General features: G+C 41.4%; 1 protein-coding gene across 1 annotated transcript; it reads right to left on the reverse strand.

Annotated features, from left to right (window-relative positions):
* Positions 1–1,060: 1,060 nt before the first annotated feature.
* Positions 1,061–9,160, reverse strand: IL36RN (interleukin 36 receptor antagonist). The gene is made up of 5 exons (XM_020963519.2): positions 9,108–9,160; positions 8,748–8,810; positions 3,871–3,956; positions 1,887–2,014; positions 1,061–1,607 (listed from the first exon to the last, which is right to left on the reverse strand). Exons 2-5 carry the CDS (start codon positions 8,774–8,776, stop codon positions 1,389–1,391), a joined length of 462 nt encoding a protein of 153 aa, XP_020819178.1. The 5' UTR covers positions 8,777–8,810; positions 9,108–9,160; the 3' UTR covers positions 1,061–1,388.
* Between the last annotated feature and the right edge of the window lie 17,977 nt (positions 9,161–27,137).

Raw genomic sequence — 27,137 nt, forward strand, 5'->3', positions numbered from 1 at the left:
TGCCGGTAGGTTGAAGATGAAGAAAAAATGTGTTCTCTAGTTGTCGTTATTTAGTTATTTTTCAACGTGTCAGACTTTTCGTGATCCCGTTTGGGGTTTTCTTGGCCAAGATACTGGAGGGGTTTGCCATTTCCTTCTCCAGATCATTTTACAGGTAAAGAAACTGGGTTAAATGACTTGTCCAGGGTCACATAGCTGGTAAACATCTGAAGCTGGATTTGAATTTACGACGAGTCTTCCTGATTCCAAGCCCAGTGTTCTATGCACTATGGCGCCACTGACACTAACTATATGACCATGAGCACATCATTTAATTTCTCTGAGCCTTAGTTTCTTCATCAATAAAAAGAAGGGGCTGGATTATATAGCCTCTAAGTTCCCTCCTACCTCTTAATCTATGATTTTATGACCTCTTCAAGGTCATCTAGAAAATTGGTGGTGCCAAAACATGGGAAGCATTTCAGCACCCAAATCCTATGTCATATATGTTGTGTGGGTATCTGGCCTTTGAGAACCAACCTGTGGAGACTAGTGTGTGGTCCAGGGGCAGGTTGCTATTCACAATGCAATACCTGTAGCCGCTGATTTAAGCTGCTTCCTCCTAAATCTGACATGATGCAGTAACATTAAAGGAGCCCCTCATTCCCTGAACAATAAGAAAGGCCTGGGAAGTTAATGAAAAACCATAGGGAGCTCATCCTTCTAGCGGTTAAGTTGGAGGAGTTGCCCCAGCCTGGGTAATATTTGGAGAATGGACGGTCCCTATGTGCTTGGCCCTCATGAGGAAGAGAGTAAGGATCAGAAGGTCAGAGTGGAGAGTGGATAAAACCTAGGCTTGTCCCCGTCATCACTTCAGTCAGGGGTCCAAGAGGTGAATTTAGGTTGTTTTTTTTTTCTTTTGGATGGGTGGATTTCCTAATAATTAGAGTAGTCCAAAGTAGAATGGTGGTGGGTTCACTCTGCTTAGAGGTCATCAGAAAGAGACTAGATGACAACTTGTCAGATAGGTTATATAACTGATTCCTTTCATTCATGTTTAAAATAACAACAACAACAGTAATAACAGTATTTATATACTTCTTTAAGGTTTGCAAAGTGCTTTACAAATGTTATCTCTTTGATCTTCACAACAACCCTGGAAGCTAGGTGCTATTATTATCCCCATTTTACAGATGAGGCAAACAGAGGTTAAGTGACTTGCCCAGGTCACACAGCTAATAAGTATCTGAGGTCACATTTGAACTCAGATCCTCCTGATTCTAGGTTCAGTGATGGCTACTGATGTTCTTTTCTGACTCTCAAATTCTGTGATCTGAAGAAGAAAGAAGCTGAGAGCCAGAGGCTAGACAGAGCCATCTCTCCAATAGGTTGCTAGGGGAAGTTAAAGCTTAGGCACATTGTCGGAAATAGAAGTCAGTGATGACAGATTCAGAATTGTCAGGATGGTTGGTGAGGGTGACAGGTTGGTTCTCCTCATGGATACTGCAGAGGAACCAGCCTGGGTAGATGGCTGACTCTAATCTAGAGGTAAGTCCGGTGTTGCGCATGTAGAAGGTGAAGCTCTTGGATTCCTCCTTGCTGCGATAAAGGTCCATGATGTTCTTATGCTGAGGGCAAAGAGGCAAGAGGACATAGGCAGACTATCTTCTGAGCCTACTGACCTCCTTGAGGACAGAAGGGATCACTGAAGGATTCCCTAGGGGAGGTAAACTTCAAAGGCATTTAGAAGTTAATGTAGATGGGGCTTCCCTGCCCCCTCCCCAAGCATTCACTACTAGTTTGATGAGGGACAAATCTCAACTGACTGCGTCCTGGGTCTTGACCCAAGGCTATGTGTTGTAAACCAAGATTCAGGTATCTTGGAGGCATTGCAGGTCAGAACTCACCTCTATCTGAAGAATAGGCTGCTGAGCTATCCCAACTGACAGACACTGGGAGCCTCCCTCAATGCCCAGGATAATCGGGGACCGTTTGGCATCCAGTGACCTATTGGGGACCACGCTGATCTCTTCACCTAGAAAAAGGGGCCAGATGGAGAAAAAGAGGACCTCTCTTCTAACCTTTCTAATCTATGGGTGAGCCTGGGGAGCAGGACCCCCTAAGTTCCTACCTGTAGCACTGGGAGAAGGTAAGGGGCTGCCTGACTGGAATGATTAAATGTACCCTTACTAACTGGTCCAGGGAATGCGATCTCATTTAATCTGGCTGAACAGGAGGACAAAAAAAAAATTCTGATTGAATTCATTTGAATTGGGGAGTGGAATGGCCCTCCATCAAGGAGGAAGAGTGTTGTAATAAAGGACCTTCCTTTTTTTTGAGTACCATCCACTCATTCAGTCAGTTTGGCTTATTTTGTGTGTTATTCACAGAGCACTGACCTTGGAGTCATGTGACCTGATTTCAAATTTCAGCTATGCCACAACAAACTGTGAGACTTTGGACATGTCACTTAACTTCTCTGCTGGAAAAGGAGCAGATTGGACTAGATCAGGGCTTCTTACATTTTTTCCACTTGTGACCCCTTTTTGAGTTTCAGCAGAGTACATAGGGGTCGCATGGCCTGAGGGCATGCACAGTGCAACTGTGCCCATGCTTTGTGTTTTGAACCAAGGCTGCAGTGAAGTTGCATGATGCAACATGGGCAAGCACTGCCAGAAACACCTCAGGTTCATTATGCATTTGATTTTTAATTAATTTTTGGCCATTGTGCATTCAGAAACCTTTTTACTGTTGCTAAATTTTTCACGGCCTAGTATGGAGTAGCAAACCACAGTTTAAGAAGCACTGCACTAGATGAGCTCTAAGGTACACACCTGTCTAGATCTAGGAGTATTTAAGCCTCTGGTTCTTTGTTGAAGACACAACTGTGAAGTGGTGTCCAGTTTCCTCAACATCAGTGAAAGGTGTCTACGCTACTTGAGCATCATTTAGAAGATATGTAGTACTAATAGGCTATTATGTGGATGCCATGAGAAAGTCCTCTTTCTCCCAAACATCCCTCCCAACACACACACACACACACACACACACACACACACACACACACACACACACCCCAGCCTTCCATGGTACCTGGACTCTATTAAAATGAAGATACTCTCAAAGGGCTAGAACATTATCAGCCCTGAAGGAATTACTTATCCATATATTTTCTTGCCTGGCAGCTGGAGATACAAAGCAGATAAGTTTCAATAAGGCAGAAGGCAGAATGGAAGTTCTGGAAAGTGGGTGCTTATTGTCTCTGGTTCTGAGCATCCAGGAATGTGCCAGATATCTGGATGAGCAGATGACACAAGGCAAGAGAGACACAGTAGGAAAAACTCTGCCTCCTTCCCAAGGCACAAATGTGCTTGCCTTGCTCTGCTATATCCTCTCTTTCCAGAGCATATGACTACCCGTACCCAGATCCTCTCAACCATTAGGAGATCAGTGAATGGGAAAGGCAGGAATATGCTCCACTTTATCTCTAACAGCTAGAGGAGAAGCAAAGACCTCTCTACCAATCTCTTCTCCCAGGAAAGCAAAGGGCCTGGTCTGGACAAAACCTAAATATGGAGAAAAGTCCTTCTATGTGAGAAAATGTTCCCAGCCCTTCAAATGTCATAGCAACATAGTATAAGAATGTTTGGGGACCTGTTGAGATATAGTCTCTTTGTTAGAGGCTTTTGATTTGTGCTTTCAGGATAAATGACTTCATGAAGTCTGGAGCCTAGGTGCCCTCCAACTCTTAAGATCCTACTTTAAATATAACTTGTATTTCTAGGGTCTGGGTCTGTGAGCCTGTGCTAGTCTGCATGGTGATCCTTTCTGTACTCCCAAGAGACAATATGGAGAAAGCCTGGCAAAACTGAGATTGGTTTTGTAACTAACCTTCGATAAGTTTTCCCGCTTGCGCTCTTCCAGCCAAGAGCTGGTTATTCTGCACATAAATGGCCTTCATTGTAGCATCTTTTATTCTGAAACACAAGAGTCTGTTTAAGTTTGATGAAGTCAGCAACTGGGCCTTCCGTGGTGCAATGAAAACAGCCTTGGATCCCAAATCAGAGGACCCAGGTCAGAATCCAGGCTCTGTGGTTTACTCTCTTGGTGACCTGGAGAAAGGCTCTGAGTTTCAGTGTCCTCCTTTATATGAGACAGAAGAGGAAAAGGGGATCAGGAGGTGAACTTGATTTGTTTTGAGGGTCATAAATCAGCATTTATTATTTAAGTTGAAGAACAGGTTATGAAGGGGGTTGGGGAGAGCCCTAGGGGAGACGGAAGAAGGGAGGAGACAGGAAGATGAGAGTGTCTCCTCTGTGTCTTCTCTAGAAGGGCTTGATCCTGATTTCTGAGCCTTGGTCCAGGACGCACAATGAAGCACATGATAAAATGAGGTTCCAGGGGCTACAGATATAGGAAACATCAAGGGGTGGCCAAAGTAACACATCCAACCAGAGGTGGGGGCTGGGATTCTCCTTGGATGAGCAACACCTTGTCCTTTTAGGAACTGAAGCATAGTGATAAGTCCCATCCCACTAATTTCAGCTCTTACGAAACATTCTTGTAGCACAAGTCTTTATGCTAAAGAATTCCTTCATCACCCCTCCAACTTCTTGTACTTTGCTTCTAGTTTCTTTGAACATGCATCTAACTTGCAAGCTGCCTGCTCCAGAGCTCCTACTTGCTCCTCAGTTAAAGTGCTCTGATCCAGATAAGGCTGAAGTGTTGCTGATTTCTACTTATGTTTACTTCAATATCTTTCATTTCTAGATACTTCAAGCTAGTCTATTTGTTCATACTTTCCCGAAGTTTATAGTCTTCACTGGTGGATGTAAGCTCGCCTGTGAGGTACATGGCCATTTTGGAGAACATGACCTGGCATAGTCCCATGATGTCTGCCTCAGTGGGCTCCATAGCCTCCTTGGCAGTCTCCACCACAGCATCGGCTAGGCTGGGGAAGGGAAAAAGGACAATGGATGGAGGGAAGGATGAGGATGGCAGAGGAGGGGGAGAGGGAAGGGAAAGGAGAGAGGAGAGAAAGGGAGGGGGGAGTGGAGGGAAGGCAAGAAAAAGGGAAGGGTGAAGAATCAGAGAAGGAGGTAAGGGGAGGGGGTGAGGAGGGAGGCGGCCTGAACTTGTTTTTAAAAATATTTTGATAACTATTTCAATATAATTTGCTTCATTTGTAATCCTGTGTATTTTCTACTATGTACTTAAAAACATTATTCCCTGTTTCATAAATGGTCAAAGGATATGAACAGGCAGCTTTCAGACAAAGTAATCAAAGCTATCTACAGTTACATGAAAAATGCTCTAAATCACTATTGATTACAGAAATGCAAATTAAAACAACTCTGAGGTATCACCCCACACCTATCAGATTGGCTAATATGACAGAAAAAGGAAATGACAAATATTGGAGGAGATGTGGGAAAATTGGGACTAATGCATTGTTGGTTGAGTTGCAAACTGATGTAACCACTCTGTAGAGCAATTTGGAATTGTAGCCAAAGGCTATAAAACCATTTGCCCAGGAATACCACTGCTAGGTTCTGAATCTCAAAGAGATAAGAAACAAAAAGGAAAATGACCTATACGTACAAAAATATTTATAGCAGCTCTTATTGTGGTGGAAATTGAGGGAGATGCTCATCAATTGGGGACTGGCTGAACAAGTTATGGTGTATATTGTGATGGAGTACCATTGTGCTATAAGAAATGATGGACAGGATGCTCTCAGAAAAATCTGGAAAGACTTACATGAACTGATGCGAAGTAAAATGAGTAGAACCTGGAAAACACTGTACACAGGAACAGTGATATCATGTGATGATCAATTGTGAATGACTTAGCTATTCTTAGCAACAGAGTGATCCAAGAAAACCCTGAAGGACTTATGATGAAAAATGCCATCCAGTTCCAGAGAAAGAACTGATGGAGTCTGAATGCAGAACAAATCATGCTTTAAAAAAAACTTCTTTATTTTTCTTTGGTTTTTTTGAGGGAAGAAGGGGTTCTATATTTTCTTCTGTAACATGACTAATGTGTTTTGCATGACGGCACATGTATAACCTATCAAATTGCTTGCCTTCTCAATGAGGGGAGACAGCAGGGAGGGAGAGAATTTGGAACTCAAAAATTTTAAAAACAAACCTTAAAAATAGTTTTCATGTGTAAATTGGGGAAGAATAAAATATTAAATAAATATAACAACATTATTCTGAAAAGGAGTCCAAGACTTCACCAGACATTATCCCAAAAGTTAAGGACCCCTGGATTAAAAACATCTCTAAAGTACCTTTGATCTCTAAAGTCTATGATTCTTTACTTTCCTCAAGATTAGGCCCATTACTCTTTCCCCCTTACTTTTGTCCCTACTAAGCTCCTCTGACTTTTTCTCCAACCTCTGTCTCTATGCCCATTTTACTAATGAGACATTTCTCTCCCAGCTCTTCTGAACTGATGCACAACCCAATGGGCTCACCTCAAAGTCCCTATCCAGACACCAAAGTCCATTTTCCTTCCCTCTTCTGTTCTATCTCATTTGCTATAACCGGCTTCCTGGGGGAAGTAGAATGGAAGGACCTAGGAGTTGGGAATCTTGATCTCTGGACCCTGTTCTTCCATCACTTAAATGTATGGCTTTGCACAAACCCCATCACCTCTCTTGGCCTCAATTTCTCTATCTGTAAAATGATGGTGTTGGACCAGAAGCTCTCTAAAGTTTCTCTCCAAGTAAGTTTTCTTCCTCACTCTTCACATTTTTGTCATAACGTCTCTGTGTCTCTAATAACAATTCCACATATTTGGGATTTCCACTCTCCCACCTACTACCTCATGCAATGCCCACAGCATTCAGCAAATGTTTCTTGAGAGTCCATCCTGTGAATGGAGTGCACAAGGTATGAGGAGGGAAGGGAGAGGAGGCTCAGATTAAATTAGACAAGATCCTGTCTTAATAAAGAGCATTCCCACATTGGAGGTGAGACAATTATCTCCATTTGACAGCTGAGATGATATAGAAAGCAAAAAGGGAGTTGGACCAGGAGAGAGGAGACTCCCATTTCAATACTTGGCTTCACCACAAGCTTGCTGTGTGACTTGGGAAAGTTGTATAACTTCTCTGGGCCTGTTTCTTTCTTTTTAAAATCGAGATTGATACTGTCAAAGTTGAAATAGTTATATCCCTCATTTAAAAATAATCAATAAGCTTGCTGTTTTTTGTTTGGGGGGCATTATTTAGATGTTTACTAGAAAGCCTCTGCTGCATTGAAACAAAAGGTATCTATATTTTTAAAGTATAAAAAAGGAAATGGTTAGACTAAATGAAACCTAGAACCTTTTTTTTTGTTTAGTTCTGACATTCTAGAATTCCATGAAACTAAGACACAGAGAAGTTACTCCTTTGTTGGTCACACAGCTGAGTTAATGGTAAAGACATACTGGTCTTCTGTTTCTTGCCCCGGGTCGGAGTAGCAGTGGATAAAACTCTGAGCATGGAGTGAAGAAGACCTGAGTTCAAATCTAACTTCAGACAATTATTAGCTGTATGACCCTGGACAAGTCACTTTAAAAAAAAAACTCTGTCTTCCTCAGTTTCCACAATTATAAAATGAGGTTTATAACATCATCTACCTCCCAGGGTTGCTGTGAGAATCAAATGAAATAATATTTGTAAAGTACTTAGCACAGTGCCTGGCACAAAGTAGGCATTAAATAAATGATTACTTCTTTCTTCCTTTTGTCCTTCCTTTTTTCTTTCCGTCCTCCTTCCTTTTCTCTTTCCTTCCCTTCTTCCCTCTCTCCCTTCTTTCCTCCTTTCTTTTTTCCTTCCTTCTCTCCCTTTCTCTCTCTCTCCTTCCCTTTAATCCTTTTTTCTTTTTCTTTTTCCCTTCCTCTAATCTTTCCTTCTTTCCCTCCCTCCCTTCATTCCTCCTCTATCCCTCCTTCCTTTGCCTTCCATCTTTCCCTCCCTCCTCCCTCCTTCCCTTCCTTCCTTCCACACTGGCACAATGGTATAGTGGAAAAAGGCATAGGGTTTAGAGTCTGAGAACCTGGATTCAAATCCCACTCTGTGATCTTGGGTAAGTTTTTTTGAGACTCCATTTGCTCATCTATAAAACGGAGGAACTGGACTTGATGATCTCTAGGGTTTCTTCTAGCTTTAGAGTTCTGAACTCAGGAGACTTTTTAGCATTAGCCATGTAAGTTTGCAGCACAGTGAGGAGGGTCTCAGTTTCCTCATATGTAAAATGAGAGAGTTGAACTAAATGATCCCAAAGATCCCTTCCAGCTCTAAATATAGGGATCTTGTGCTCCCCTAAAGTGGCCAGTATCAGAAACAGGTCAGTCATGTAGTCAGTCAACAATCACAGAAGCATGTGATGTGAGCCAGGCATTGAGGAAAGAAAAGCAAAAATGTAGAGTCCTGGCTCTCAAAGAATCCACATTCTAAGTTGGAGAGACAATGAAAACAATTATAAAGTCTAATTCCCTATGAGGCAGGGGTACCCCAGGATAATAAATTTTAAGAAGCAATAGCACAAGGCCAAGAGGTTTTGCTAACAGTTACTGGCACCCACTGTTTGAAACTAGAGTCTACAGAGAAACCCTAGGAACTCACCCATTTGAGCTCCACCAATTCTGAAGGGATGACAACGATAGTAGGGATGCAATGGCAGTGGGAGACCTCCCCTCTAGAACTAGGCTTTGCCTTGATCATACAGCATTTTATAGAATTTGAACAGTTTTGGTCAGAGAAGACTCACCGGAAACATAAGGCCTTGTTTAGAACCATCTTGAGCTCCCCAGTTTGGAGGATCTTCTGCCTTCTGAAAAAAAAAGAAAGCCCTAATTGGGGGGGAGGGGTAGGATCTAAGTTGTTATGAAAAGGAAGAGGAGGCAGGTCCCTGAAGCTAAACAGAAGGTTGAGACCCCAGCAGGAACCTGACCTCAAGTCCCCTTTTCCACCTTGCCCCTTCCTCTCTGTAAAAAGGAAAAGGAAAACATGTTCCCAGCCCAAGGAAAGGTGGAGAGGAGCCACTTGGAACAGTTCCCAAAGCCACCTTGGAAACAGCAAGGCATTAGAAAGTAGAGCTATGAAACACCAGAGTCTGCCCTGACAGTACCTTTTCTGCCTTCTGCTCCAAGTCAATGCTCTATCAGCTCCTAAAGAGATCAGCTCATGCTATATAAGAAACAAGGGGAGGAGGAAAACCACTGACCCAACCCTTTCCATGCAGAGGGAAGTCCCAGGTTGGAACATGTCACTACAGCACCATGAGCATTCCTAGTAATTTAAGGACTTTCCAATTTCTCCAGAATACCTAATGAGTCAGTGTTAGTGGTAGCTTAGAAAAACATTGCCTATGGAGAATATCTTAGGACAGAGAGGCTTGTGACATGGGAGAAAGAGCTTGGAACTGGAATCAGAAGATGGGGGTTGAATTTTGGAGCTGCTATTTATTACCTTTCTGGGACTCAGTCTCCTGAGCTACAAAATGAAGAAGTTGGACTAGACAACCTTGGAGGTCATTTCCAGGTCTAGATGTGTGATCCTGTGAGCGAAGAGACCTGCTCCTTTGACCAGACTCCAGAGACACAACCTCTGCTCTTTCAACCTAAATGTCTCAGTGTAACTTAAGGAAACAACAGCAATTTGGGATCTGTCCAGGGTGCTTTGGAATCTCAACCTCCTCAGGCAAACTCCCTCATAGCCTTTGGGGGCTGGGGTAGGGACAGGGAGTGGACTTGATCTCTCTCGGTCCTCTCAGCTTTCTGGGGCCACTAGAATGTATTTTATCCTGAACTTTACCCCACACCCTCCTTGATAATTTATAATCTAAGTAGTTTTGTGGGAGTGGATCCTCTCTCCATCAACATAGATCACAGCCCTTCTGTAACTACAGGAATGGCCAAAAGTGTGGGGGCGGGGGGCGGAATTACCTGTGGCCAATCTGGGGATGAGCCCCTTAACTTAGCTAGTTTGCTCTTCAGATAAGAGATACACGATCTAGCCTTAGGGTTGTATTCAAAGCTAGCCAGCTTGGTAAAGAGGCAACAGTGGACAAAACTCTGGTTTTAGAGGAAGGAAGATCTGAGGTTCAAAGCCTTCTTTAGACACTTACTATGTGACACTGGGCAAATCACATAATCTTTGTCTGCTTCAGTTTTCTCATATGTGAAATGAGTGGGTTGAATGCAACAGCTTCCAAGGTAGCTTCCTACACTAAGCCTACTGCTAGCAAAGCCTTCAAGAAACAAAAATTAACAGCACATTATGATTTTTTTAATTTAATTTTTTCAATCAACAAAAATCAACTTTTTCTTCCTCCCACTTTCCTCCCCTCATCATGGGAAAAAGAAAAGAAAAACAAAGTCCTTGTAACAAATTTTCATAGTCAAACAAAATAAATAACCTGCACTTGTCATATCCAAAAAAATGCATGGCTCACCCTTTGAGTTCATCACTTCTTTGTATGCTTCATCATTGCTCCTTGGAATCATGGTTGGTCAATTACATTGATCAGAATTCTTGCATCATTCAGAATTGTTTGTCTTTACAATGTTGTTATCATATGAATTGTTCTCCTGGTTCTGCCCACTTCACTCTGTATCAATTCACATAACTCTTGCCACGTTCCTACAAAACCATCCCTTTCATCATATCTTTTTTTTTTTTTAGGCACACGTGGGAAGGGGATAAGTGGCTTGCCCAGGATCACACAGCTAGTAAGTGTCTGAGGTTGAATTTGAATTCAGATCCTCCTGACTTCAGAGATGGTATGCTGTCTACTGCATCACCAAGCTGCCCCCTCTTGTTATCATTTCTTGCATCATGAGTATTCTATAACATTCATAAACTATAATTTGTTCAACCATTACACAATTGATGAGTATCCACTTAGCTTATAGTTCTTTGCCCTCCCCCAAAGAACTACTAGAAATGTTTTTGTACCTTTGGGTGCTTTCCATCCTTCTCTGATCTATTTGTGATATAGCCCTAGGAGTGGTAATGCTATGTCAAAGGTTATGTCCAATTTGGTAACTTCTGAGCATAGTTGTAAATTGCTTTCCAGAATCACAGTTCCATTAACAGTGCATGAACTGTACCTGTTTTTCTGCAGCCCCACCGACATTTGTCATTTCCCCTTTTTAGTATCTTTCCAGTCTAATGGGAACACTATAGAACCAGAGAGTTTTTTAAATATGAATTTCTCTAATTGTTAATAACTTGGAGTATTTTTGTGTATGAATATTGATAGTTTGAATTTTTTCCTTTGCAATTTTCCCATTCATATCCTTTGACCATCTTGGGGAATCACTCTTATTCTTACAAATTTGAATTAGTTCCTCATAAATAATAGCTAGCATTTACATGGTACTTCAAGTTTGCAAAATATTTTACAAATATTATTTCCTTTTTTCTCCCCATTTTACATGTGAGAAAATGGAGATAGACAGAGGTTAGATGATTTGTCAAGGATTATACACTTAGTGCAGGTCTGAAGCCAGATTTAAACTTGGTTTACCTGACTCCAGGCCCAGTACTTTATCCATTATACTCCCTATCTGCAAGTGCCTTGGAAATATAACTTAGAAATGAGACCTTTATCAAAGAAACTTGCTGTAAAGATTTTCCCCTCCCCATTACCTGCTTTCCTTCTGATTTTTAGATACATTGGATGTTTTGTGTGTATGTGTGTGTAAAAACTTTTTAACTGCCCATCATTATGAGTCACCAGAGGATAATTTTAGTGGAGGGAAAGAGGGAAATCTATGACTCCAAGCCATAAAAGTAATAAATCAGTGATTCTCAAACCACTGAGCATTGCTAAGTATGCCATAAAGTTTTGGAAATTATGGTATTGCAAATTTTAAACATTATAATTATGGCTTAATATAAATTTTACTGACCCAGCATACTGAGTATCATAAGTTTAGTATTTGAAAAGCAAATTAACTTACTTATTACATATCAGACACATCAGGCCTTCAATCTCTCAAAGAACTCAATAGAATAGGCTTCTCATGTCGTATGATATCGTATCAAGTAGAAACTGTGCATGCATGAGTCTCTATCTCCTGTAGTGTTGCCAGATTAAGCATTCAGTGTCCCACAATTCCTCATGGCAAAGAATATTGAGACATGGACCAAAAAGTGGGAGAATTATTGAAATAAGGCTATAAAGCTTTAAGACCAAACAAAAATAAAGCTATGTGAGTAAAAGTTATAAACATACAAAAGCCTCAGAACGCTATCAAGTTCCTTAAAGCAGCAAAGGCTGAAACCAATGCCTCTGTCCCAGCCATGGTTTAATTGGTCCACAAAGCAGATTAATCCCAACTTTTCAGTCCAAATTAATCTATGACTTCCATCATTCTCCAGGACAAGGTCCTAACCCCACATGACCTCCCTGGCTTTTATTTTGTTGATATGTTGTGGTAGTGGTGGCGGGAGGTGTGAGTAGGAGATCAGGGAATCACTGATCAATTAATTTCCTCCCAGTTCAGTTGCTGTCATAGAAGATATGAAGCTGATAATAGAGAAAAAGGTATCAAAGCATCAGCTTTTTCGAGTTCTCCCCCCGCTTCTTCTTTCTACACAAAGTTTTAAATAGATGTAGAGAATATTAATCATTTACAAGATGTGAAAAAATTTCTCTCACCAAAATTGATGTAAGTAGAGAATAAAGATCAGTCCTGCTCTTGGTGGCCCTTTAAAAACTGAAACAAACTTGTTAGGAGTCCAGTGAGGTAGGAAATGGTTCTAAAGAATATGACACTGGGAGTAGAAAAGAGAGCCAGGGAATGGTCATCATTTGCAAAATGGAGATAATAATAGCACCTGCCTCCTGGGGTTGGTGTGAGGACTGAATGAGATGATAATCGTAAAGAGCTTAGCACAGTCTCTGGCACTTCGTAAGCAGCGTGTAAATGTTAGTTATTATTATTATTATTAGAATTTGAACTCTGAAGAGGAATAGGTCCAGAGAGACCAGCTGAGCAAGCTGCCCAGAGACACTTTGCCCAAGGAGAAAATCATGAGGATGTCAAAACAAGGGAAAGGATAATGGCGACCTACAATGCCAGAGTCACATCTATTGATGTACTCAATGGACACTCCACTCCTTCCACTGACACTGTGCTAATCTTGGGAGAGTGTGCCCCCCCTTTCATGGAGGAAATATTTTGTTATTACTGTTTTCTGATACTATCTCAGTAAATTCTTTGTTTTGAGCTAATCGTGTCTTCTTGGGTGACTATTAACACATAAGCACACTGAGCTGTAGTTTTAGGAGTGACGACTCACAGAGTACCTTATACCTGAGGGGAGGGGAAGAATAGCTACAGTTTTGAGGAACTATCTCACCAGTTTGAGGGGATTATACCTATAGTTGTATGTGCCATTTCCCCCAGTAAAATGTAAGCTCCTTGAGGGCAAGAACATTTTCATTTTTGTTTCTGTACCATGTTGCCTAACACCATTCCTGACATATAAGAGCTGTTGGAAAAATGCTTGTTGTTTGAGTGAATAATTGATTTCCTTATTGAGACTTGGAGCTACTAACTGCTGTCTAGCATCCTGCTTAGTCTCAAGCTGCACATATGTTTCTGTACCTCTTCCCAATTTAGATTTCCTCTTACTAGATTCCTCTTTCCAGGCTCGTTGCTAGGTGAGAATATAATAGACCAGCCTCCAGTATCGAGTGTCTTAGCTTGGGCCTTCCTTGTTCCCTACACCCACCTGTCAGCCTCAGTCCTGACTCATAATGAGACTTGGGAAGTGACATTAGAAACTACAACAATGCTTAGAAAATAAGCTAGGTGAACCAATGTTAGTCAATAAATTTTTGCAAAGATTAAATAGGGAAACAGTATGCACCTCAAAGAGCTTAGAATTTACTGGGATACGTTTCAGCTGTATGTAAAAGTACACAGATAAGTATAATCTGACATGAAATTGGGGAGAGGCGAAAGTGAAATCAAGACAAAGTATATAGACAGATAGATAGATAGATAGATAGATAGATAGATAGATAGATAGATAGACGGATGAATCAATAGATGGATGGATAGATGGATGGATGGATAGACAGGCAGAGAGATAGAGAGAGAAAGAGAGATCTTAATTAATGCAAATGAAAAATCTGCTGAAGTGATTGAATTGTTGAAATGTATGTGGCATATTTCCATTAGGCTAGAATCAGTTATCATGTTCTGCATAATTATAACTCTGAATACTGTGAATTCTAATTCTTATGATCACTTCAGGGGCTCCTATTCTCACTAATTGTTGTTGTTTGTCCTTCATATTCAAAGAGGACAAATGACATCATGGGATGATGTATTGATTTTTGTGTCGATCAGATCCAATGAAATATTACTAATTAAGACCTGACTGAAGGATAGCTAAGGCATTTATTAAGCTCTTATGATGTGCCAGGTACTGTACTGAGCACTAAGAATATAAATGCAAGTGAAAACAAAGATACTTTCTGCCCTCAAAAAGCTTACGTTCAAATTGGGGGGGGGGGGACACATAGAAAGAAGCTGAAGAATAAGAAGTGGGAGTCAGAGAATGGAGATGGGGAAAGGTACATGCAGAGGTAGAAAATTCTGGAGAGACAGGAGCCGACCCAGGACAGGAGTAAGCATGACTGGACTGCAAACTCCTCTAAATGGAGGTTCCAAGCAAGAACTCATACACTGGAGGAGAGAATCACGGAAGCAGAGCCACCTCCAGGGAGAGAAGGCTGATAAAGGCTGATGAGAACACAAGTAACCAAGGAAGACAAGTAGAAAATTCTGTAGAGTCAGGAGCAGAGGGAGAAAAGAAGTATTTTCAGAACATTCAATGAGGAAAGAAATGCTTTGAGTATTTTTCCCTTCCCTTCTGTCTCCCAGTGAAAATTCTAAGGAATGCTAATTGCTTTGTTATACCTTTCTAGATGATTCCTGAATCATCCTGAATTTTACAAAGGCTAACCACACAGCCATTTGTATTAAATAGCACTTTGCCATTTTCGAAGCCCTTCATATACAGCCATTTTACCTTATTCTAACAACTAGTAGGTAATCTAAGATAATATGATCCCTATTTCACAAGTAAGGAAACAGTTTCAGCAAAGTTAAGGGAGTTGCCCAATATTACACAACTAATACGTGGTAGTGATGGGAATAGATCTCTTCTTCTGCCACAAAGTCCAGAGCATTTCCTTTTGCTTCTCTAATTATGCTGATCTAATATTATAGCTTGGAGAAGGAAATGGTAAACCACTCCAGTATCTTTGCCAAGAAAACCCCAAATGGGCTTACAAGTCAGTCACGCATAATCAACCATATATGAGTGTATAATACATATATATATATATATATATATATATATATATATATATATATGAATGTAAAATTAAAGATAGTTTTATGTAAAAACAACACAGTTTTATATATAGAATTTGGGTTTGCTTCACATATGGGCCCCTAGAAGTCTATTCCAGGCTTGAGGCACTCTACTGATAAGCATTCACTAAAATTCATAGCTTGGGAGCTCCTTCCACCCAAAGGACACATGGCTTCAAACCAAAAGACATTTAATCAATCAGGGCAAACTAAGTGATGCACAAAGATCCCCTCATATACATGGGGTATACTTTATAACTGGCCATTAGTGGGGAAGGGCACAAATGTGACCAGGGAACACACATGGAAGGCCCACAGGTATGTGGCCAGATGGCAGAAATAGCTGGGGCGACTCACATTTCTGATGCTGTAGAGAAGGGGTTCTTAATCTGGGTTCTGTGAATTTTTAAAAGATACTTTAATAATGATTTCACTATATTTGCTTTCCTTTGTAATTCTGTGTATTGATGTATTTAAAGCATCGTTTTGAGGAGGGGTCTGTAGGTTTCACCAGACTGCTAAAAGGGTACATAACACCAAAAAGGTTAAGAACCCTGGATGTGGTTGCGTCATTGTTCCCTAAGGATAACATTATGGTCCTCTCTGTAGGGAGGCGCATCATCACTTCTGAGTGGGCATCTCTGCTATCTGCTCCATATCTTCCCTCTGCTAAGTAGAACTGCTCTCTGCTTCCATCTGCTGGTCTTAGGCACTTCAGCTCCTTCAGCTGCTCTCTGCCACCACCTGCTGGGGTTCTGTAAGCTGGCCGCCTCTTCCTAACCAACATGAAAACTTTTAGGGCACAACCAAAAGATAATAAGCCATTTGTGACACCCTGATACTAACCATCTTCTCCTTATCTACCACTCCATCGATGACCAGCCACTGAAGTAACCTTTCCATATGTAACACAAAGTCAGAAGGGTTCTTACTATCCTGTTGGTTTTTTGAACTAAATTTGACTGATTTTGTTTTGTTTTGTTTTGATTCTGTATCTATTTTTACTCTGTATCTGTGGTCCTCCCTTCTCCCAGAGAGTCATCCCATATAAACATAATTTTTTAAAGAAAAAATTCTAAAAGGAAGAAGAAAAAAATCTAACCTTGCATTGAAAATATATTGCATTGAAAATGCATTGAATACATTGAAAACAAAACATTGAATTAAAAGACATTGAACAATACATTGAAAAAAATCTGTCAATGCTATGTTTCACTCATGGATCCCACCCACCTCTGCAAAACAGTGAATGGGGGGGAGGCATTTTCTCACATCTCTTCTTTGGGGGCAAGCTTATTCTTTGTAATTTTGCCGCATTCATTTTCTGATCATTTTGTAGTTGTTGTTTTTTCCATTTCCATTGTCATTGGCTTTATGTATATTGGTTTGGGATTGTTGTTGTTGGCTCTGCTTACTTCATTTTGTATCAGTTCACGTAAGCATTCTTCTATCTTCTAAATTCTGAATATTTACCATTTATTTCAGCATAGGAATATTCCAATACATTCATACGCTCCAATATGTCAACATGTTTAGGAGAAATTTTGAATGCTGTGAATAAGTTCACTTACCTTGGCAATTTCTAACGATGTATACACATTGATGAGGAGGCTAATACACACATTGCCGGAGCTAAGCTCAGTGCTTAAGAGGCTCCAAAGGAAAGTGTGGGAGAGAAGAGGTATTAAGTTGTTGACCAAACTGAAGGTCTACAGAGTCATTTTACTAACCTTATTGGTGTATGTCCGTAAAACCTGGCGCCATGCCAAGAAACTGAGTTGCTTCCATTTGAATTGTTCTAGGAAGATTCTGAAGCTCACCTGGCAAGAAAAAGTACTGGATACTGAGGTCCTTTCTCAAGCAGAACTTCCAAGTATTCAAAATCTACTGCAGAGGCGTATAACTTCAATGGGCTCGCCACATTGTTCAAATGCCAAATATATTTTTGCCTAAGAGACACACACAAGGCAAGCACCCACACAACAGAAGATACAAGACACTTCTCAAGGTCTCTGCAGAACTTTGGAATCAATTGTGAGAGATATGGGAGACACTGGCACAGGATTGCCCAGCATGGCATGCCTGCTTCAAAGGTGTTGTACTCTACGAGCAAAGCAGAATTACAGTAGCTTAAAAGAAATGTGAGATGTGCAAATGTAGAGACATTTCCACTCCAAATGTTTACATGGACTATTTGTGTCTGACCAGTGTAGAACCTTCTGAGCTCGCATTGGTTCTGATCACCCATAGTTAGACACACTGTATATTGACCCTAACATGATAGCGTTTTGATCCTTTTCAAATACCAATGATATTTAGCAATTTCCTTCTTTGCCAAAACACACACAGACACACACACACACAACACACACACACACACACACATGCTTCTACAAATATTTTGCTGTAAACAATGCCTTTCTCTTTATCAATGAGTGTATGCAAAGCAGCAGATGTATCTATACATAGGTATATACATATATACACATATAAACATATACATATAATATATAGTGGATGCCTTACCTTTGTCTTAATATCACAGTTATTTAACTGCCCCCTGTAGACTGAAGTCTCCATTGTAAGAAAGAAATATAATTGGACAAAAACATATAATACAGTGGCCACATCCCACATGGGACAATGTATACAATCTTCTGTCCTAGTAGTTGCCTGTCTCTGTGCCTTGACAAGGAGTGTGATGTTCTATTACCTATTCTTTGAGTCCTCCACTGGTTTTCCCATTGCTCAGAATTCAACTTCCCTTTGAGTGACCTCTTCATTTAAATTGTTGCAATCACTGAGTATATTATTCTCTTGGCTCTATTTCTTTTCTTTTTTTTGCTTTTAAGCAATTGGGGTTAAGTGACTTACCCAGGGTCACACAGCTAGTAAGTGTCAAGTGTTTGGTCTGAGGCTGGATTTGAACTCAGGTCCTCCTGACTTCAGGGCTGGTGCTCTATCCACTGTGCCACCTAGCTGCCCATTGGTTCTATTTATTTCCCTTTGCAGCCTCCCACCTTTCTCTGAATTTCTCATAATTGTCATTTGTTACACAATATTTTTTACATTCACATACCTTAGTTTTTCCATCCATCCCTTATGGATGGGCACCCATTTGTCTCCAGTTCTTTGATGCCCCAAAGAGGGCTTTTATGAATAAATAGTCTATGTTGGACCTTTGTTAGTATCTTTGACTTCCTTGGTGTGTATGCCTACTTGGTCAAGCAAAGGGATGGACATTTTAGTACCTTTTCTTGCATAATTAAAAATTGATATCCAGAACAAATAGACCATTTTACAGCCAAACCCACAGTTCTTGTGGGTGCCTGTTTTCTCACTCTCCTTCCAATACCATTTCATGCTTTTGTCATCTTTGCCAATTTGCATGGTGTGAGAATTGTTTTAATTCGCATTTTTCTATATTAATCCTTTGGAGCATGTTTCCATGTGGTTATTTATAATTTGTAATTCCTCTTTTGAAAACTTCATATGGCTAATACAAAAACATGTTTTGTGTGACTTCATATGTGTTATAGGTATTGTATTTTTTGCCATCTCAATGAGTGTGAGAGGGGGTGGAGAGAGGGAGAGAATTTGGAATTGAAAATAAAATTAAATTGAAAACTTTCCAAATACAGCTAGAAGAAGCCCTAGTTTCTTTCAAGACTCAGCTTCAAGGTCACATTTTCTCAAAGGCTTACTCTAATCTGCCCCCCCCATCCACCCATTAGTACCCTCCTCTGGATACATTACTTTGTGTTTAAGATATAGATATATACTCATGTATAATACACATACACACTCATGTGTGTATATGTACATATACATGCATATATTGCATTTGCTTATCTGTATACAATGTATATCTGTATTTGCTTAAATCTGGCCTCACACACTTACTAGCTATGTGACCTTGAACAAGTCACTTAACCTTGTTTGCCTGTTTCCTCATCTATAAAACGAGATGGAGAAGGAAATGGCAAAGTGCTCCAGTATCTTTGTCATGAAAACCCCAAATGGGGTTAGAAAGAGTCAGACATGACTGAAATGACTGAATAAATAATCCATGTACAGCTCCCTGAAGGTGGTGAATATTTGATTTTTATCTTACTATTTCCCCATACCTAGTAGCGTATAGGCACATAGTAGGTGGTTGATAAATGCTTACTGAATGAGCACATGCATGTATGCATGCATGAATGAATGGGTGAGTGAATGAAGGAACAGTGTGATATGGCAGCTAAAAAACTCCAAATGTCATCTTGGCCTGAATTAAGAGAGCCATAATTTCCAGGAATAAGGGGTAACAGTCCTGCTAAAATTGCATCTGGACACCACAGTTCAGGAAGAACATTGAAAAGTCAGAGATAGTCTGAAGGAAGGTCCTCAGGATGGGAAAAGGATGGACTTGAGTTGATGCCATAAAGGGATCGATTGAAGCAACTGGAAATGTTTAGCCTGGAGGAGAGAAGACTCAAGGGGGCACAATAGCTACCTTTGAGTGTATGAAGAGCTTCCCTGTGGAAGAAGCATACATTTGTTCTATTGACCCTATGGGGCAGAAGTAGGAGTAAGTAAAAGTTACAAAGAGGTAAACTGAGACTTGACATACGGAAAAAACTTCATAACAATTCAGGTTATCCTGAAATGGACCGCCTTGGGAGGCAAGGGTGGCAGCTAGGTGGCACAGTAGATAGACCTCAGGACCTGGAGTTTGGAAGACCTGAGTTCAGGTCCCACCTTAGACACTAGCTGTGTTATCCTGAGTAAGTCACTTAACCTCTGCTGCCTCAGTTCCTCAACAGTATTATAGGAATAATAATAGCACTTACATCCTAGGGTTGTTGTGAGGATAACATCTGTGAAGCATTTGGCAAGTCTTATTGGGCTACATAAACGTTAACTATTGTTTTTAGTGGATTCCCTCTCATTGGAGACCTTCCGAGAAAAGGAAGATTATCACTTGTTGAGTGTTGTAATGGGGATTTGAAGTGGGGAGGGGTTGTGTTGGTCCAGTCCCTTGAGATTCCTTCTAGCTCTGGAAATTCCATGAAAATTAGGGGTAAGAATAAAAGGATTAGATGAAATGGATGGGGCCGTCAGTCTTGGCCCCTGTTCTTCTTCCTGTTTTTATATACATCTCTTCCAGCAACTAAATTCCATATAGTGGTGTGTGTGTGTGTGTGTGTGTGTGTGTGTGTGTGTGTGTGTGTGTGTGTGTGTGTGTACATATATAATGTTTGAATATTATATATGTGTGTATACACACATATATGTACATATCCATATATACAGAAAACAAAACAAATAACAGAAATAAGTCATTGGATCATCGATTTCAATCTGAAAGGAATCTTAGAAGGAAAAAAACCCTCTTACATGCCATGTGTTGGTGCCCAAGGTACAACTAGAATACAATGACTGCCTTCTGTCTACCTTTCCAGCTCCAAAGACCTATGTGAATTTATGTCCATGTATTCTTGAGAAAGCCGGTGCCTGAGGATGACCACTAGGGACTAGGTTCTAAAGCAGGTTGTCTGCCCCAGTGACAAATAAAGAAATAGAGGCAGAATATTATATTCCCCTGGGGAATGGGAGAGAAAGCAAGCTTCTCTTCCTGGGCTACAGATGAATTCATCTGTAAGCTTTAATCCATACTCACACGAGGGGGAAAAAAAAGCAACAAGGAAATGACAGCTCTGTCAGGTGCCTCATTCTATGATATAGTCTAGGGGAAAGGAAGAGGGTAGTGTGGAGCATTACAGAAATTCTCAGCTGTCATGATGGAAATGCCAGGCTCCATAAAGAATTGGTGCCTCTAGAAACTGAGTCACCAAGGGCAGGACCTCTTAGTGCCCCCTTCTCACACCAGCCACAAACAAGTTTCTCTTGTTTGCCTTATTCACAGAAACCAGAATGATCAACTCCAGAGCTGAGCTGGGGGTTTTGCAGTCATACTTCACACGCAGCAGGGATGAGTGGGGTGTGACTCTCATAGAGATTGGGTAATTTGGGTCTTCTCAGCGATGTATTTCTCTGTGGAGGAGGAAGAAGAGGCCAAAGAAATGCAGCTCTATCCCTGCTCCTCCATTGGTAGAAGAAGGAGTTCTGGTCCAGAATTTTGGAATCCCAGTGAGCCAGGGGTGACCCACTTCTTTAATTTTTTTTTATTTTTAACAAATGTTTTTAAAACTTTGGGTTACAAATTTTCTCCCTTCCTCCCTCCCACCCACCCTCATTGAAAAGGCAAGCATCTCAATACAGTTTATAGATGTGTAAGTCATGCAAAACACTTCCATAGTAGTCATGTTGTGAAAAACTAAGTATACTTCCCTTCATCCTATCCTACTCTCCATTTATTCTATTCTCTCTTTTGACCCTGTCCCTCCTCAGAAGTGTTTGCTTTTGGTTATCCCCTCCCCCATCTGCCTTCCCTTCTATCAACCCCCTGTTCTCTTGTCCCTTTCCCCCCTTATTTTCCTGTAAGGTAAGATAGATTTCCATACCCCATTGTATATGTTATTCCCTCTTTAAGCCAAATCCTATGAGAATAAGATTCACTCATTCCCTCTCACCATCCCCCATTTCCTCTCCACTGTAAAAACCTTTCCTTGTCTGTTTCATGTGAGATAATTTGCCCCATTCTTCTTCACCCTTTCTCCTTCTCCCAGTATAATCCTCTCTCACCCCTTAATTTTATTTTCCAGATATCACCCCTTCATCTTCAACTCACCCTGTGCCCTCTATCTATGTATACATACATATAATTTTTTTCCCTCCCACTACCCTAATACTGACAAAGGACTCATGAGTTACAAATATCATCTTTCCATGCAGGAATGTAAACAGTTCAACCTTAATAAGTCTCTTATGATTTCTCTTTCCTGTTTACCTCTTCCATGTTTCACTTGAGTCTTGTATTTGAAAGTCAAATTTTATATTCAGCTCTGGTCTTTTCCTCAGGAATGCTTGAAAGTCCCTATTTCATTGAATGACCATTTTTTCCCCTGAAGGATTATACTCAGTTTTGCTGGGTAGGTGATTCTTGGTTGTAATCCTATCTCCTTTGCCCTCTGGAATATTATATTCCATGCCCTGTGGTCCCTTAATGTAGAAGCTGCTAAATCTTGTGTTATCCTGATTGTGTTTCCACAATACTTGAATTGTTTCTTTCTGGCTGCTTGTAATATTTTCTCCTTGACCTGGGAACTACAATATTCCTAGGAGTTTTCCTTTGGGGATCTCTTTCAGGAGTGATCATGGATTCTTTCAATTTCTATTTTGCCCTCTGGTTCTAAAATATCAGGGCAGTTTTCCTTGATAATTTCTTGAAAGATGATGTCTAGGCTCTTTTTTTGATCATGGCTTTCAGATAGTCCAATAATTTTTAAGTTCTCTCTCCTGGATCTATTTTCCAGGTCAGTTGTTTTTCCAATGAGATATTTCACATTTCTTCTATTTTTTCATTCTTTTGTATTAGTGTTACAGTGTCTTTTTTCTCAAATTGTCACTAGCTTCCATTTTCTCCATTTAATTTTTAAGGAAGTATTTTCTTCAGTAAGCTTTTGGACTTCCTTTTCCATTTGGCCAATTTTGCTTTTTAGGGCATTCTTCTCCTCATTGGCTTTTTGGACCTCTTTTGCCATTTGGGTTAGGCTATTTTTTAAGGTGTTATTTTCTTCAGAATTTTTTGGGGCCTCCTTTAGCATCACTCTCAGTTTTTCCTCTACTTCTCTTACTTGCTTCTCAAAATCCTTTTTGAGCTCTTCCATGGCCTGGGACCAATTCATATTTTTGTTGGAGGCTTTGGATGTAGGAGCTTTGACTTTGTTGTCTTCTTCTGGTTGTATTTTGATCTTCTTTGTCACCAAAGTAAGATAATATAGTCTGACTCTTTTTGCGCTGCTTGCTTGTGCTCCCAGCCAATTACTTGAGTTTTAAACTCTTTGTTAAGGTAGGGGTCTGTTTCCAGTGTGGAAAATGTCCTGTCCCAAGCTTCAGGGGTTTTGTGCAGCTGTTTTCAGAGATACTTCTAGGGACCTGTAAATTTTCAGTTCTTCCAAGGTGCTATGATCCTTCCTGGCCTGTGCTCTGGTCTTTGAGTGACCACAAGCAGTCTTTTCTGTCTTGGAACCATGAGGGTTTTCTCTCCACAGCCACTACTAGCTCTACCATGCCAGCGTTCGTCCTTGCCCCAGGACCACCACCCAGAACTGTGACCCAGATCCAAGCATGGGCAAAGCAAGAGAATCCTGCACCAGCAGAGAGATCCCTGCAATCCCCCTCTGATCAGCCACCCAATTCCCTTTCTGTCTGTGGACTGGAACCTCAGGAGGCAGCAGTCCCCAGGGGCCACGCTCTCGGAAACTGGAGCTGAGACCCCGAGCTCCTCTCTCAGCACCGCAGAAACAGACTTTTCCCCCTGACCTTCTAAGTTGTCTTTGGCATTTGTGGGATGAGAGTTCTGGAAACCACCACAGCTGCCCTTGATTCAGTCCTCTGAGGCCTGCTCCAGGTTCGCTGCGGCCTGTGTGCCCACACCAACTGCGCTCTTCCCCCAGCCCGGTGCAATACACCTTTCTGATCAACCATCCAGGTTGTCTTGGGCTGGAAATTTGTTTCCCTCTGTCTTTTTGTGGGTTCTGCTGCTTTAGAATTTGTTTAGAGCCATTTTTTATAGGTATTTGGAAGGGGTTGGGGGGAGAGCTCAAGCAAGTCACTGCTTTTACTCCACCTGGTGACCCACTTATTTACCATGAGCACTACTGACCCAATACTGTATCTCAGAGCCCTCAATGGGCCCTATTTTTTCCTGTATAGAAACATGCTTTCCTGTGGTAGCTAGGGCTAAGCCCTATAATGAGTAAAGAGCTGGGCTTGGAGTTGGAAGACCTGAGTTCAAATCTAGCTTCAGACCCTCACTAGCTGCATGACCCTGGGCAAGTCACTTCATTTCTGTCTGGCTCATTTTCCTGCACTGTAAAATGGGATATAATAGCACCTACTTCCCAGGGCTGTTAAGAGGATCAAATAAGATAATGTTTGTAAAGCACTTAGCACATGGTAGGCACTTCAAAATAGTGTTCCCTTCCTTTCCTCCCCCTCGTTTCAGTCTAATTGTTTCCAGCCTGCAATCCTTAGGATCCTGTCACATGTGTGCCCATCTCCTGGGTCTGCCTCTGCCACCTCATCTCCCACAGGGATAAGATCTGGACCCAGGAGGCTGGGCTACCTTCTCTCCCAGCACAACTACATCAATGGTAGCATTGAACTCTCCTTTCCTCCCCCTCGTTTCAGTCTAATTGTTTCCAGCCTGCAATCCTTAGGATCCTGTCACATGTGTGCCCATCTTCTGGGTCTGCCTCTGCCACCTCATCTCCCACAGGGATAAGATCTGGACCCAGGAGGCTGGGCTACCTTCTCTCCCAGCACAACTACATCAATGGTAGCATTGAACTCTCCTTTCCTCCCCCTCGTTTCAGTCTAATTGTTTCCAGCCTGCAATCCTTAAGATCCTGTCACATGTGTGCCCATCTCCTGGGTCTGCCTCTGCCACCTCATCTCCCACAGGGATAAGATCTGGACCCAGGAGGTTGGGCTACCTTCTCTCCCAGCACAACTACATCAATGGTAGCAATGAACTCTCCTTTCCTCCTTTCTCTTCTCTACACTGCTCCCCTCATCTTCCATTAAATTTTCCTAAGTTGCAAGGATCCTTGATGTACAGTTCTGGGATCCCAGTTATGAAATCAGGGAATCATGGGTTTGGAACTAGAAGGGGTCTCAGAGACCCTCTGCTCCAGCCTTTCATTTTTCAGATGAGGAAACTGAGAGTTTCTGAGTTCCAGAGAGGTTATAATGACTTGCCCAAGTCACACAGTTAAGAAGCATTAGAGCTCGGATTTGAAACTCTGGTTCTCTGACTCCACCCCTTAGCACGGTGTGAGGCACAAGGGGACAGTGGTGCTGGGCTGAGATGGGCATTTTGTACTAAAGTGCACCATTTCTTTTTCTTTTTTTTTTCCTTTTTGAGTGCACCATTTTTAACTTACAATTTTAAAACTTGGAATGGTAGCACCCCTAAGTGCTGGAACAAGCCAAATCCATGCCCTCAGCATAAGCAACATAGCCGGGGGTTGGGGGGCAGTAGAAAGAAAGGCAGATGACTGCATATACCATTGAAGGTGACAAAGAACTGCTCTCATCTCAGCCCTTTGCCCTTCCTTGGGCATCCTGGGCACTCTTTCCCCAAAGAACCTTGTATTCATTTTGTATAGATTATGTATAAATTTATACATAATCTATACAAACCTTAATAACTTAAAACTGTGCTAAGATTTAATAACTATTAATTGGATTGGATTGGCCCATACTAGGTGCTTAAATACTTATTGAAATGAAATAAAATCCTAATTGAGGTTCAGCTGATATTACATCCTTGTACAAACAAAGACACAAACAGAAACCAAGAGAAATATTTAAATATAAGGCCCTTTTTGCAGCTTCCTCTCCATCCGGGCCCTCCCTGCAAGGGACTTTCTCTACAGTTTCTAGTATATCCTAAATTAATATCTAAAATACAAGACCCCATTTCTTTTCCTGTTCCGTCTTTACCTGTATCTTGAAGACGTTTCATTTAATTGTAAAGACAAACAACCTTGGAAGATTTAGGAACTCTGATCAAGACAACAAGGGACCCAAATTCCAGAAGACCAATGGAAAAAGCCGGCTACCCCCCTCGTGACAGAGAGGCAATGGATTCAGGGCACAGAATGAGATGTGTATTCTAGACTCTGCCAATGTAGGGATTTGTTTTGATTGACTCTGCGTATGTGTTATAAGGACTTTGTTCTTCTCTTTTTTATCCTAATGGGCAGGGGAGGAAGAAAGAGACTAAGGATAAGGTTCCCTCCAAAAAAAAAAAAGAGAGAGAGAGAAGAGAAAGGCAGAAGGAATCACAAATAAACAGGGCAGTTTTGAAAGGTACATGTTGAATTTATTATATACTTCACGTAACACAGACTACCCTGGCCCCTCCTGCCTGAAGACCAGAGTATGTCATGTTTCACTCCTTTCCCAGGGCCCTCTGGTGCACTTAAGGGTATTTGGGGGATGTCTGGACTCTCTTCCAATGGCTCCAGCTCCCCGACTCCTGGATGGTATTTCCTCAAGGGTAGAGGTGGCACCCCAGTTCCAGTTAGCCACTAACAATTGGATTTGCTCTTACAAAGGAATGTTTATTTCCAAAAGTATGATCACAAATACACATACTACAACCCTGATTCCCCCTTGCATTGCCTCAGTGACTCTGGGAGGGGAAAGGGATTAGGGTCGTATTTTAACTTGGTTCCCATAAGAACATAGTCCCAGTCATCCATCTAAAACCCCTCTTGGGCTTGAGTCCTTCTCAGGCTTCTATGCCAGGCTAGCTAGATGCACCATCCTGCCTATGATTTTGGCTCCAAGGTCACCATGGCCCAAACTCCCAGATTCTGTGAGAGTAATCAGCGCTTGAATCCAAGGAGGACAAATAATGCAGAAACAAACAGAACCAAATGTCTCCAATCCCATTTCTCAAAGCTGGGCTAAGAAAGAGGGAGCGGGGGAAGGAGCGTCCTTTCCTCTCACTAGTTCAGATCATGGCTTCATCACTGGATGAACTGGGATCTCCACTTTGTGGACTCAGTTGATAAGAGTGGCTGAAAGGAGAGCAGTAGAAAGAGAGAATCAGAAAAGAGAGTGAAGGTCTCGGT

This window comes from Phascolarctos cinereus, unplaced genomic scaffold (genome assembly GCF_003287225.1).
Source record: "Phascolarctos cinereus isolate Bilbo 61053 unplaced genomic scaffold, phaCin_HiC Scaffold_2;HRSCAF=192, whole genome shotgun sequence".
In the NCBI taxonomy this organism is placed as follows: Eukaryota; Metazoa; Chordata; class Mammalia; order Diprotodontia; family Phascolarctidae; genus Phascolarctos; species Phascolarctos cinereus.